This window comes from Rutidosis leptorrhynchoides, chromosome 4 (genome assembly GCF_046630445.1).
Source record: "Rutidosis leptorrhynchoides isolate AG116_Rl617_1_P2 chromosome 4, CSIRO_AGI_Rlap_v1, whole genome shotgun sequence".
In the NCBI taxonomy this organism is placed as follows: domain Eukaryota; kingdom Viridiplantae; phylum Streptophyta; class Magnoliopsida; order Asterales; family Asteraceae; genus Rutidosis; species Rutidosis leptorrhynchoides.
The window spans coordinates 401,789,066-401,803,446 of record NC_092336.1 but is presented as its reverse complement, the minus strand read 5'-3'; the positions used below and the strand labels follow the sequence as shown (position 1 = coordinate 401,803,446).

At 30.6% G+C, this 14,381-nt stretch overlaps 2 protein-coding genes across 2 annotated transcripts; one reads left to right on the top strand and one right to left on the bottom strand.

The window, feature by feature from the left end:
* The first annotated feature begins 324 nt into the window (after positions 1 to 324).
* On the top strand, positions 325 to 6,153 carry LOC139844093 (tRNA dimethylallyltransferase 2). Its single transcript, XM_071834308.1, has 11 exons — positions 325 to 458; positions 549 to 603; positions 1,107 to 1,186; positions 3,229 to 3,297; positions 3,419 to 3,479; positions 3,576 to 3,688; positions 3,815 to 3,889; positions 4,102 to 4,476; positions 4,950 to 5,025; positions 5,261 to 5,427; positions 5,938 to 6,153. The coding sequence occupies exons 1-11, from the start codon at positions 336 to 338 to the stop codon at positions 6,055 to 6,057; spliced, it is 1,314 nt and encodes a 437-aa protein (XP_071690409.1). The 5' UTR covers positions 325 to 335; the 3' UTR covers positions 6,058 to 6,153.
* Positions 6,154 to 7,040: 887 nt separating this feature from the next.
* LOC139844092 (5'-methylthioadenosine/S-adenosylhomocysteine nucleosidase-like) lies at positions 7,041 to 9,819 on the bottom strand. The gene is made up of 8 exons (XM_071834307.1): positions 9,659 to 9,819; positions 9,476 to 9,539; positions 9,043 to 9,134; positions 8,690 to 8,796; positions 8,437 to 8,511; positions 8,209 to 8,283; positions 8,007 to 8,099; positions 7,041 to 7,519 (listed from the first exon to the last, which is right to left on the bottom strand). The coding sequence occupies exons 1-8, from the start codon at positions 9,720 to 9,722 to the stop codon at positions 7,322 to 7,324; spliced, it is 768 nt and encodes a 255-aa protein (XP_071690408.1). The 5' UTR covers positions 9,723 to 9,819; the 3' UTR covers positions 7,041 to 7,321.
* Between the last annotated feature and the right edge of the window lie 4,562 nt (positions 9,820 to 14,381).

The window sequence follows — 14,381 nt, the reverse complement described above, 5'->3', positions numbered from 1 at the left end:
AATAAAGTAGCACGTGATCCATTTAAGAGGGTTAGATGACCAAAATGCCCCCGTTACTGTTCACTAGTGTCGGATATTATACTTATTGTAAATGTAAATGTGTTAACGACTAAGGACTGTCGTTAGTCAAATAATATATATACCATATAAATTATAAATTATTCAATTATATTTTTTTTTTGTAATTTATTTTCATTTTTCTTTTAATCCAATCCACTTCAAAGCTTTCATCCCTTTGTATTTTGAAGTTTTTATTTTTCAGATTTTAGACAAGTAAAAACCCTGACGGAGCTCTGAACCAAAAATCGAATCGGAAATAATACAAAACCCTAAATATGTCAAATTCGAAACCAAAAGTAGTTGTGATAATGGGAGCAACTGGTTCCGGTAAATCGCGTCTTGCAATTGATCTTGCTTCCCAATTCCCTATCGAAATCATCAACGCTGATTCAATGCAGGTTTTGTACACATCTATCTATACTTACAAATGCATTACTGTATGTATAGTTTCAAAATTTTATTACACTGTTTTGTGAAATTTTGCTTAGGTGTACAAAGGATTGGATGTTATCACTAATAAAGTTCCAGTTCATGATCAAAAAGGTTTGATTTTTTCTTACTGTAGTACCGCTTGATAGAATGGTTCCACTAAGAACTCTTATACTGGTACAACCCTAGAAACCTTTTCATTCACATGAAATTAAGCGTTTAAAATTTTTAAAATCACATTATTCATTAACTATGCATATGCATTATAGTTTTTGAGAGGATTGTAAATCGTGGAAGTTGATAAAAATTTGGAATTTTCGATAAATGACAATTTGGAATGCGAAATGTATCTTTCTTTGATATTTTACAATGGATAATGATTCAAAACTTTGACAGACACTTTAGTTATTGTTAATAAGCATGGAACTCATGAATTTTTCTACTTACATGGTTCAAATTTGAAAATTTGAGTGGTTCTTACTTCTTAGGAAATAGCTTTTAATTGATCACCAGCTGTATATATATGAGATTAGTATGCTCGCAAAGCGAGTTGGAAAGCCGGGCCTGAATGGGAACCAAAAAAAAATATGTTTGAGATTTATTGTTTATCTTTGTAGGAGTGCCACATCATCTTTTGGGTACAATTAGTCCTATGGTTGAGTTTACTGCTAAGGATTTTAGGGACTATGCGATTCCGGTGAGTTTTTTTCCTTCATATATATACACATAATAATGCATTACTGATAGTTGATAAAGCATGTGTTTGATAATTGATTTGAAATGACGATTGTTAAGTTGTGGCTCATTACAACAACAACGACGACAACGAAACCCAATACCACATAAGTGGTGTATGGGGGAGGTGAGATGTAGACAATCATTTCCCTATCCGAGAATAAAGACAAGTCATTTCTCTACCTAGAGTGAAAACACTCTCAAAAGTAGAGAAAATCATCCCTCTCTCTATTCAACGGATAGAGAGATTGCTTCCGAGTGGACCTCCGGCCAATAAGTAGGAAAAAAATCTTAATAAAAAAAAGATTAAAAATAAAATTGAGACGCCATGAAAATGGTAAAATCAAATTTCCATGGGTTTTAAATCCTGCATGAAATTTCCATGGGTTTTAAGTTGTGGCTCATTGTTGTTTTTTATATTGCTATTGCTCAAAATGTGTTGGCGGTTAATCAAAAAACACTGCCAAAATTTGTGTTATATGATTAAAAAACACTGCCAAGATTTGTTAGTATTTGATCAAAAAACACTGCCAAGATCTGTTGGTATTATTTGATCTAAAAATGCAGCACATCAACCTTCACTTCAAATCTTTGCTCCTTTCACATCAACCAACCTTCATTTCAAGTCTTTGCCCCCAAAGAAAATATAAGGCTCTAATGAAAGACATATGTAATTGCATATGATCCGTTTGGATTTTTTTCATACAATTGTCTTAGTTTCTACTTTCAAGATCATATCGTACAAATGATTCATGGCCTACTTCAAATACAACTTCTTTACCATTATTCAAATAGGTTAAGGTTATTGGTCTTACACATAGCCACCTAGGAGACCACTCATCACATCAAAGATCAAACATTATCATTGTAAGTTCGTAACCAACTTCTTCGATGATTGCTTCACTACATATGCTCCATCACCCAAAGACACCCTCTTAATATACAAAAATTCGATAGCCATAAATTCTCTAAAAAGATTAAAAATTTTGTGTTTTTAGTTTTTACTTCGATTGATTCAGAAGAAGATTAAGATTGATGATGGTAAGGGCTGTCAATTAGGGCACACCTAGATTCAGAAACAGACCTGAATCGTAAAAGAGATTTCACTGGCAAATGCTTGAGATTATCGACGATACAGCTAAACATAAGGTTTTGTGCCAAAACAGAAAGGAACAAACCAACCCCGAGTTTTCAACATTTAAAGGCCATATTCAAACATTATTTCACATTAAGTTAAACTATCATGTTGTATAATGCATTAAAAGATTGCTTCCCTAAAGAAACCTTGAAAATGAAAACAATGAGAGCAATAACATTTCTTTCTGGTGCATCTAATCGACAAGCAATGATCATGATCATTGTAACTTGTAATAAAACAAGGAAATTATATTACCCAGCGTGAGTAGGATCATAGTGTCATCCATAGGGAAATAAAAAAGGTCATCTGCTGCTGTAATATAGCACGTTACCTCAAACTATTTCCATATTGGATTGTTTAATTGCACAATAATTAAACATCCATAATCAGACAGATATACGCTATTTTTTGTAACGAGTTAAATAATTAGGTTTGAAGTAGTTGTGACAAGCTAATTATGATTATTTGATTATATAGGTCTCACTATACTTGTAAAAGTTTAATTTAATTTTTCATCTCCTGACATTTAGAGAGTTAATTATGTGAGTTAAGCTCATTCGAATTTTATCTTCTGCAGCCTTTTTGTTAAACATGATCATTTGATTTGACATATCAAAGTATCATTTTTAAAACCCAAAACTGAACACCCCTGTGTAAAGGATGCTTATGGTTCAGGCTTACATCGTTGTGCTCTTCATCTAGTCTTTTGACGTTTCTTTATGATAGTTGATTAATATTCATATATTGGATGAGGGGAACATGGTTACTGACTTGTTTTGGACAGTATACTGAAATATTGAGATCCTCAGATGTTACATGTATAAAATATAATTAGATTAATAAAAAGATTATTGAATTCCTTTCAGCTTATCCATGAAATAACATCCAGGAATCATTTGCCAGTAATTGTTGGAGGCACAAATTACTATATTCAGGTGAAGCTTTTATTTATTAGTTTTAAGAATTCAATTCATGATTTTTTTTACTTGCATTTTCCACATTCTTGTATATTATTGTAAGGCGTGGTTTCATTTCTTCTTTATTTGCGTTTTTCAGGCACTTGTGAGCCAATTTCTTTTGGATGATTCAGTTGGAGATGCAGATGAAAGATTCTTAGGTAAAACCATTGGTAAAATCATTTTGCACTATTTTTTTTTAATTTTAATTTTTTGTGTGTATATGAAATTGATGAACTATCCTTTTTCGTGAATAGGGGATGGACAACTGCATATTCAAGATCAAGAAAACTTTAGTTATAGTTATGATAATCTAAAGCATCTTGATCCAGTTGCAGCTAATAGAATTCATCCAAATGACCATAGAAAGGTAAATGGATCCGTTTATTTACAGCTGTCATAATATTATTGGCTCCCGACCCCTGCATGGGCGATATTTCTCACCCTTAAATTCACTATTCTGGAATACACATTAATTGTCAATTCACATCTGCAGATAAATAATTACCTTCATTTATACGCTTCATCTGGTGTTCTTCCTAGCAAATATCTTCAAGAAAAGACTATGGAGGTTGGTACTGCTTATCCATTTAAAATGCATTTTCAGAAAACTTTAGTTCATGGAATTTAAGGATCATATAGATTTTTTGGATTAAAAATAACAATCTGGCAACGTTTGACCCTAGTATGTTTATTCGTTAGAGATAAAACTCAACCCAAATATAGTATATGTCAAAATTGCCCATTTTACTGAGTTGTATATTCTTGCATGTGGCTGAGCAGAACTGGGGAAGTACTGATAGTTTGAGATTCGAGTGTTGTTTTATATGTGTTGATGCATCTTTACCTGTTATAGACAAATATGTGGAGCATAGGGTTGATCAAATGGTAGATTCAGGGTTACTTTTGGAAGTTTATGATATTTTTAACCCCGATGCGGATTACACTCGAGGTTTACGCCAAGCCATTGGTGTTAGGGAGTTTGAGGATTTCTTAAAAGTTTATCGTTCCGAAGAGTTGGAAATTTTATGCGTTGAAAAGTCAAAAGAAAATGTGAACACAATTTTGAGTTCGTGTGATGAGAACCCACACAAACGCCTTCTTCAAGATGCTATTGACAAAGTTAAATTGAATACCAGAAGGCTTGTTCGCCGCCAGGTAACTAATTAGCCTTAGTTATCGATTTTGTAGGAGGTAAAATGGGCAACTTTTGGTGCATGTTGGGTTGTCCCGAAATACTTTTTGCTAATTGTTTTTTTTTTTTTATGTGTTTATGCTTTAAAAATTTATGTACTAGGTATTATTACAGAAAAACGTATGAGTATAATAATTTGTACATATATTCTTCTACAATAGCGATGTAGTAGGTTGTCTATATCTAAAAGTACGTTTAGGGTGATTTGGACCCAGTTGGCTCCTCATTCTAATTAAACTATTTTAATTTTAATATAACTTAATTGACTTTTAAGATATTAAAATTGCCTACATTACCCATTCATTAGTAAATGGGCTGAACTTTCCATTTTATTACTCGGAACACCACATTTTCAAATGCTTTACTAATTCTTTTTCTCCTTTCATAATATTGTCAATGATTTATTATCATAACTTCTAATAGTGTTATTTTCTAGAAAAGAAGAATTAATCGGCTGCAGACATTGTTTGGTTGGAACATACATTATGTTGATGCAACAGAATGTCTCTCAGGTATGTCTTTTCGTTCCACTCCTCTAATTTAAGTTTATCAGTCCAAGTTATCAATATAGTTCAATTGAAGGCAAATTAAGAAAATCTTGTGGACCTCTACTTTTAACAATGAGTTTTGCGCAAATGTGGGATTTTAACGCGAACTCTTGTTGCAATTTTAAGAGAATGATGGTATTAGACTTGTAGCTAGGAACACTTACTGACCTCAATAATATTTAATTTAAATTATTTTCAGGTTTTAGTGATGAGCTATGGACTGCAAAGGTGGTAGAACCGTCAATCCAGATAATCAAATCATTTTTTGACAAGGATATAAATTCAGTATCTGATTCAAACCCAACGAATGGTACCAAAAGTTTGACATTGATTGAAAGGGACTTGTGGACACAACATGTATGCAAGGTTAGTTTGATGCTAGTGTGTTTACATTGAGCGTGGTAACTTTGACCGTTTTACTTACAAATGGATTTATTTCGGGTTAAATGGGTCAAATTATGTCAAAATGCTAATTTTAATGCATAGATTTGCTAAATTGTTGTGTTAAAAAATAGATTAGTTATGAAACAATATCATTTTTCTAATTATGCTGGAGACATTACTTATGTGATTTTTTAAAGTAATTTTGGACAAACAGTTTCTTGAGTCAAAACATTAGACGTTGGGTTTGATCCCAACAGATTTGTATTATTTCAAAGGAATTATACATTAGATGATTCTTGACTCATTCTACCCATTTGACATGTTTTCTTTTTAACGAATTTTTATTTTACGTGACCCTTCAGAGGTAAAATCATAAGCCATCCCCTGCCATTTATACGTAGATGGGTTGAAATTACCGCATTGTGTAAAATATCAACCGACCTCGTATAGTTTGCAATGTATGATTAACAGCCTTTTTATTTTATTTTGAAGCCATGTGGGAATAAGGTACTTAGAGGGGCATACGAGTGGGAACAACATAGACAGGGAAGGAGTCACCGCAAAAGAGTTTGCCGCTTAAGGAAGTCAGGAGTCCCCGTATTAGATGAGTAACAAAGTGAGTGAAACGACTAGGTTTATGGATCTGTTAAGGAAAAGGTTGTGTTGATTTTGGCAGTTCATTAGAATAGAATGCACGCAATATAAAATCATGTGTCCGATTTTTTGTTATTAGAAATTCTCACACATAACTACAGTCCTACAGGAGCCATTAAAAGGAATAAGGAGGACTACCCGAGCTAATGATGTAGGCAAGAACACTTTCCAGGCATGATAACTAAAAGCTTGAAGCAATATCGTAATAATATTGTTGGAATATTACACAGATCCCATAATTAGAATGTGAAGAACATAATTAACAGCCTGAAGCAAGAGGTAACTAACTTTATGCATTATTCGAAATTATCTCAACAAGCAATTACACTATAATTTTGGGCAAATTCCACTAAAATCATAAATAATCTATGTTTATTTTGACGTTTAAAGGATTGTTTTATCAAATGTCAATTAAAAAGAGAAATATCGTTACTTTTAAGTCAGAATTATGTCAAAAAATTAACGATACTCCTTTTTGTTTTAAATAAATTGTATATATGCAAGTCTAATAATCGACACTTAACTAAGAATAACGAACATATACAAATTAAGTAAAAACATAACAAATTAAGTAAATATCAGTTTGTAAGAATCATCATTCTTCCATATCCTCATGTAAGTGCCAATGACCAAACTCGCATATGATTTATTTAAAAAGTGGAGTGTGGTTAATTTTTTTTACGGAGTTCTTACTCAAAAGTAACGATACTCCTCTTTTTGATTAACATTTGATAAAACAATCTTTTAAACGTCAAAATAAACATAGATTACCTAAAATAAAATAGAAAAATTGTGGTAAAAAAGTAACCTTTTAATGGAATCTGCCCTATAATTTTTAATGCAACCCATCTGCAATTCTTCAAATGCCATCATTCAGATATTAATAAATAAATAATTCATAGTCATGCAACATTGCAACCCAGACCGTCCAAAAAACCTGGAACTACATTTTTCTCTTTAACAAACTTAATGAATATAACATGTTCAGCTCTACTGTTTCTAACGCCCATTGAAAAGGATTGAACTGTCACAATCAATAGTATCGTGGATTTTCACATCTCCTACTTCACTCTATATTCTACGTAACATAGTTTTAATTTCCACTAACAAAAGATATTGTTACACAGCACATTCTTTGCCAAAAGGACACAACTTTAGACAAAACTTCTGAATAATACAGATTACAAATCATGATAAACCAATTTGATTGATTAAGCAAATATCATAGTTCAAAAAGGCATTTACCATTGATGAATTCAACAGCCTGGCCCACTACTTCACCGAGTACCATAACAGTTGCTTGCACATTTTCTGCAAATTCTTCAGGAATTGATTTTTCACCATCGACATAATTTGATACAACCTTTATAAATATTGCAGGGACTCTCATGATACTCGACACGTAAGCCAAAGCTGCACCCTGAAACCCAAAAAACAACAATTTAGAAAAATAATCCAGTCATAAGATATTATTTTCCATAGAGTGCCAACATATAACCCGTTTAATTGTGACTATTTGGGTTTCAATAAAAAGTTTAGTAGCAGGGAGATTTGGTCAAATGGGTTAACATCCTAATCCTAATACAATCATGTTTTGTAATCCCTAACAAACGCACTAAGTCTTTATAAGCAATTGACGAAAAAGTGTTTGTAGGTCTTCTTAACACGGACTTGCGCTTTTTGACCCGATATACGACCCACCCGACTTGCTCATCTTACCACCTCTATACCTCTATATTTCAAGAAAGCTGAAAATGAATGTGGTATTATCAAGCATATATATATATATATGCATCTTAAGATTAAACAATAGGTGTTCAAACAAAGTCGAAATACAAAACTAACTACATGAAAGAGTTATCGTATGTAATTACAAACGACAAATTGCCACAATAAAACTGAAGTACCTCCATGTCAACAATTGTTGCATCATTGGCCAAAATGCAGATTTCATCTTGTGGGCACATATCTAATGAATCTCCAGTTGACAGTTTGCAAACCTGTTAGATAAGATGTACAGTTTATGAATTATTTTTGGTTTTTCTGAAAATGTAAAATGACAATTGTCAAACTCCAATTTCAGTCAGATTTACACTTTTAGACACCCACCTTCAGATTAAGCTCCTTCACAAGATTTGGTGTTGGAAAACTCTGCCGTCTACCAAGACAGTATTTATCAGGACCCTGCAAATTAAGAGAATAAATTAACATATATAACAGTACTACGTGAACAATCAAACTAAGAGGATAAATGAACAAATACTAACAACAGTACTAGATGAATGATTTCACTGTTCTTATACTAACAAACTTATTTATAACACATCTACTACTTACTGGAATTGGATTTCGTCTATGGTGAAATGCAAGATCTGATACAAGGAACACATCTGATATACAAGCTCCTCTCACCTGCCATTCTCAACATCAGTAAAAAATATAAGTTCCAAAAATATAATAAACGAGAAACAAGAGATAAATTTACAGATGCAATAAACATTTAACTTACATAAAAGTACTACGTACAGCTACAAAATGGATTATTTTCAGAAATAAAATGCAAAGGAGACGATAATTATAGAATATATACTTTAAATCCACCAGCAGTGCCAGCATTTATCAAAAGATCAGGCTTCAAAGCTTGAATAGAAGCAAAAGTCACAAGAGATGCAGGAACAGTACCTACACTATTCACCCCTAAAAAGAAATTGCCTAACAGGTTAATTATGGAACACTTGCAAATAGTTATAAAAATAAAAACCAGTTAATTAAATACCCAAAACCAACATTCAAAGATGGGAAACCATGTTTTTGTTTGGGTCGTATGTTGATACTAAATTTCAAAAATTTTGATGTCCCAATGTGATTTTCAGAGCAACATGAAACGAATGCAATATCCAAAAATTTACGTAACAATATGATTGCAAGAGAGGAAACACTAACCTAAGTCACGATCCTTCCCTGGATAAATGACATTTATATGCAGATCCTTGTAATAACCATCATATCTGATCCAAGGGACACCTATTGGAAACCTGAAATAGTTTAATAAACATATATAAACCTCAAAAGCTAGACATTAAAACAAGAAGCTTATTGCCAAAACCAGCTAGAATTTTTTAGACTGGAAGCTGAAGCTTATATGAGTTTAATTTTTCAATAAGATACTAAAATATATTTTTTGCCAAACAATGCTAGAAGTCTAAGCTTTGAAAAGCTCCAATACGATACATACAGGCCAGGTTAAACACAATTTCCAAAAATCAATTAAAAGTTATCAGCAAAGGTAACTTAATCATACACATATAAAAGATAGATAGAGATTTAAGTATTGAAGAAGTGACTAATAACTGTGAAGTTAAAAAGTGTAACTCACAAAGAACCATCATCTTGTGAAAGTTTGAAATGTTGAATGATCGGAAGTGCTTCTGAATCCATAGCTGACGTCACCATTTCATTCAATCAAAATTATATAAACCACACAATAATATCCATATATACGGAGTAATAATAATAAATAAATAAATACAAATATAGGGGCATGAGATGAGGTGATTACCTGCGAAAATGAGAAGGGTGGAAATTGGGCGTTTTTCATCTTCAACAATACCAACTGCAGCCATGGCTGCCTCAATTTCCCCTCCACCTCGCTGCGCCTTTTATTTTATTTATTGGAGAGATGATGATTGAACGCTAGTCTATTAGTCTGCACCGGGCGGTGGCCATTTCGCTTCAAACAAGGCTCTACCTAGTCTTTCGTGCCGTAATTTAATATTTTAATATATCTCTAAATGTTTTTTTCATTAATTAATTTTACCCAATATTATCTTACAAGATAGAGAATCGGTAAAGAACACTTTAAAAGAAACGGTTAATGATAAGTTGAAAATAGCGGTACCTAGAGGTTGAGATCTTTGTCTCGTGTTCCTTTGTTTTCCTTTTTCTACTTGTTGATTTCTATTTAGATTGTTTAGTTGGATGTTGGATCATAATTTGTTTTAAGATTTTTCCGAATAGTTAGAGGAGACTCGTTTAGACGCGAGCTTTCATTTCTCCTTTTTCTTTTGTATTCTTGTTGAGGGCATTTTTCTTTGAAAAACGACCTCGTTTCTATATAAGTTTTAGTTATTTTCGCCGAAAAAAAATTAATGAATTGTACCGTAAGTGATAGATTTATCAATTTTAAGTATTGAAGTTACATCCCTAGCGTTATCTAAAATGTGTTAGATAAAGTTATCATATTTTTTTTAACAGTAATGTGGGATCATCTAGGGACTCAACCACCCACGCTTTTATTTCTCTCCAGTTGCATAACCTACTTCCAACTGCTGCTCAGGAGAAAACCGGGCTCAATCTGAGGGTATGGGCGGTAAAACCTGTGACGACCCGAAAATTTTCGAACAAATTTAAACTTTATCTTATTATGATTCCGACACGATAAGCAAAGTCTGAAATGTTGAGTCTCCAAAATTTTGAATTGTTTTAATATGATCATTTACCCTGTGACTATTCTCGACGATTCATGAACATTAGGAATTGTAAACAGAAATGTATATATAAATAATTATATATGTAAATAATTATAATATAATAAATTAAATATATTAAAGGACTAATATGTGATTTAAGATAACTTGAAATAACATAATGTTTTAAATAAATATATATGATACCTATCTATATAAAACATTTGTATTTTCCTAATTGCATATGTAATTATAATTTATAATATAATTAAAATGCAAACACATATTATCTAATAATATATATATATATATATATATATATATATATATATATATATATATATATATATATATATATATATATATATATATATATATATATATATATATATATATATATATATTAAAATATTAAATATTCGATATGTATGTATACTATGTAATTATTAAATATTACATAATTGATAAAATGTAATATTAATATATTAAATGTAATTACAAGTTAAAATATAGTTGTTATAGTAATATTATTACTTCTTTTATCATTTTTATTAACATTAATATTAATATCAGTATTATTAATATTATTATTTTTTAGATATACAAATATGAAATTTGATTTCTATAATTTGTTATATTATTATTATTGTTATTTATTTTATTATTATTATTACTAATATAATTATTAATATTTCGATAGTATTATTACTAATTTTATTTTTATTATTAGTATTAATATATTTTTTAATAACATTGTCAATATTAAAATTGATGAATTATACATATATATATATATATATATATATATATATATATATATATATATATATATATATATATATATATATATATAAATAATCAAATATATAAACAGATATATATATATATATATATATATATATATATATATATATACACATATACAAATGCATATATAAATTTCACTTATTTATATAAATAAATATATAAATAGATAAATAAATAAACATACCTAAATACATAAATATATATAATACGATTATATGTATAAATCAATACATATACAGCTATAATAAAATTATATATCTATATACACTGATAATACGTAATCCGATATACATCACAATCACATTTAAAATTTTATATGATGATAAAGACTTGGAATCGTACGAATGGATTTACAGAATTATTTTTGTTGATATTTTTCTTCATGTTCTGTTTCAAATTTGTACTATCTGTCGATTCAATTAAGCTACAAAACAAAATGTAAATCGAATCTTATTGTTGTTTAATAACATTTACATTCTATATAATTGATACTGGAATGTAGAAAAGAAAATCAAACAGAAAAATCGTACGAGTTTATATATATCACGATCTGCTTTCTATATTTTTATTTGTATTCTTCCGCTTGATTTGATTCTTCTTGTCGACCTCTTCCCTGATTAAATCAATATAACATTCTTTCTCTATGTAGATACACCTTACATGTGAAATGTCCCGTTCTTATTGATTAAAAACGTTCCATATTAATTGATTTCGTTGCGAGGTTTTGACCTCTATATGAGACGTTTTTCAAAGACTGCATTCATTTTAAAACAAACCATAACCTTTATTTCATCAATAAAGGTTTAAAAAGCTTTACGTAGATTATCAAATAATGATAATCTAAAATATCCTGTTTACACACGACCATTACATAATGGTTTACTATACAAATATGTTACAACAAAATAAGTTTCTTGAATGCAGTTTTTACACAATATCATACAAGCATGGGCTCCAAATCTCGTCCTTATTTAAGTATGCGACAGCGGAAGCTCTTAATAATCACCTGAGAATAAACATGCTTAAAACGTCAACAAAAATGTTGGTGAGTTATAGGTTTAACCTATATATATCAAATCATAATAATAGACCACAAGATTTCATATTTCAATACACATCCCATACATAGAGATAAAAATTCATTCATATGGTGAACACCTGGTAACCGACATTAACAAGATGCATATATAAGAATATCCCCATCATTCCGGGACACCCTTCGGATATGATATAAATTTCGAAGTACTAAAGCATCCGGTACTTTGGATGGGGTTTGTTAGGCCCAATAGATCTATCTTTAGGATTCGCGTCAATTAGGGTGTCTGTTCCCTAATTCTTAGATTACCAGACTTAATAAAAAGGGGCATATTCGATTTCGATAATTCAACCATAGAATGTAGTTTCACGTACTTGTGTCTATTTTGCAAATCATTTAAAAAAACCTGCATGTATTCTCATCCCAAAAATATTAGATTTTAAAAGTGGGACTATAACTCACTTTCACAGATTTTTACTTCGTCGGGAAGTAAGACTTGGCCACTGGTTGATTCACGAACCTATAACAATATATACATATATAACAAAGTATGTTCAAAATATATTTACAACACTTTTAATATATTTTGATGTTTTAAGTTTATTAAGTCAGCTGTCCTCGTTAGTAACCTACAACTAGTTGTCCACAGTTAGATGTACAGAAATAAATCGATAAATATTATCTTGAATCAATCCACGACCCAGTGTATACGTATCTCAGTATTGATCACAACTCAAACTATATATATTTTGGAATCAACCTCAACCCTGTATAGCTAACTCCAACATTCACATATAGAGTGTCTATGGTTGTTCCGAAATATATATAGATGTGTCGACATGATAGGTCGAAACATTGTATACGTGTCTATGGTATCTCAAGATTACATAATATACAATACAAGTTGATTAAGTTATGGTTGGAATAGATTTGTTACCAATTTTCACGTAGCTAAAATGAGAAAAATTATCCAATCTTGTTTTACCCATAACTTCTTCATTTTAAATCCGTTTTGAGTGAATCAAATTGCTATAGTTTCATATTGAACTCTATTTTATGAATATAAACAGAAAAAGTATAGGTTTAAAGTCGGAAAATAAGTTACAAGTCGTTTTTGTAAAGGTAGTCATTTCAGTCGAAAGAACGACGTCTAGATGACCATTTTAGAAAACATACTTCCACTTTGAGTTTAACCATAATTTTTGGATATAGTTTCATGTTCATAATAAAAATCATTTTCTCAGAATAACAACTTTTAAATCAAAGTTTATCATAGTTTTTAATTAACTAACCCAAAACAGCCCGCGGTGTTACTACGACGGCGTAAATCCGGTTTTACGGTGTTTTTCGTGTTTCCAGGTTTTAAATCATTAAGTTAGCATATCATATAGATATAGAACATGTGTTTAGTTGATTTTAAAAGTCAAGTTAGAAGGATTAACTTTTGTTTGCGAACAAGTTTAGAATTAACTAAACTATGTTCTAGTGATTACAAGTTTAAACCTTCGAATAAGATAGCTTTATATGAATGAATCGAATGATGTTATGAACATCATTACTACCTTTAGTTCCTTGGATTAACCTACTGGAAAAGAGAAAAATGGATTTAGCTTCAACGGATCCTTGGATGGCTCGAAGTTCTTGAAGCAGAATCATGACACGAAAACAAGTTCAAGTAAGATCATCACTTGAAATAAGATTGTTATAGTTATAGAAATTGAACCAAAGTTTGAATATGATTATTACCTTGTATTAGAATTATAACCTACTGTAAGAAACAAAAATTTCTTGAGGTTGGATGATCACCTTACAAGATTGAAAGTGAGCTAGCAAACTTGAAAGTATTCTTGATTTTATGAAACTAGAACTTTTGGAATTTATGAAGAACACTTAGAACTTGAAGATAGAACTTGAGAGAGATCAATTAGATGAAGAAAATTGAAGAATGAAAGTGTTTGTAGGTGTTTTTGGTC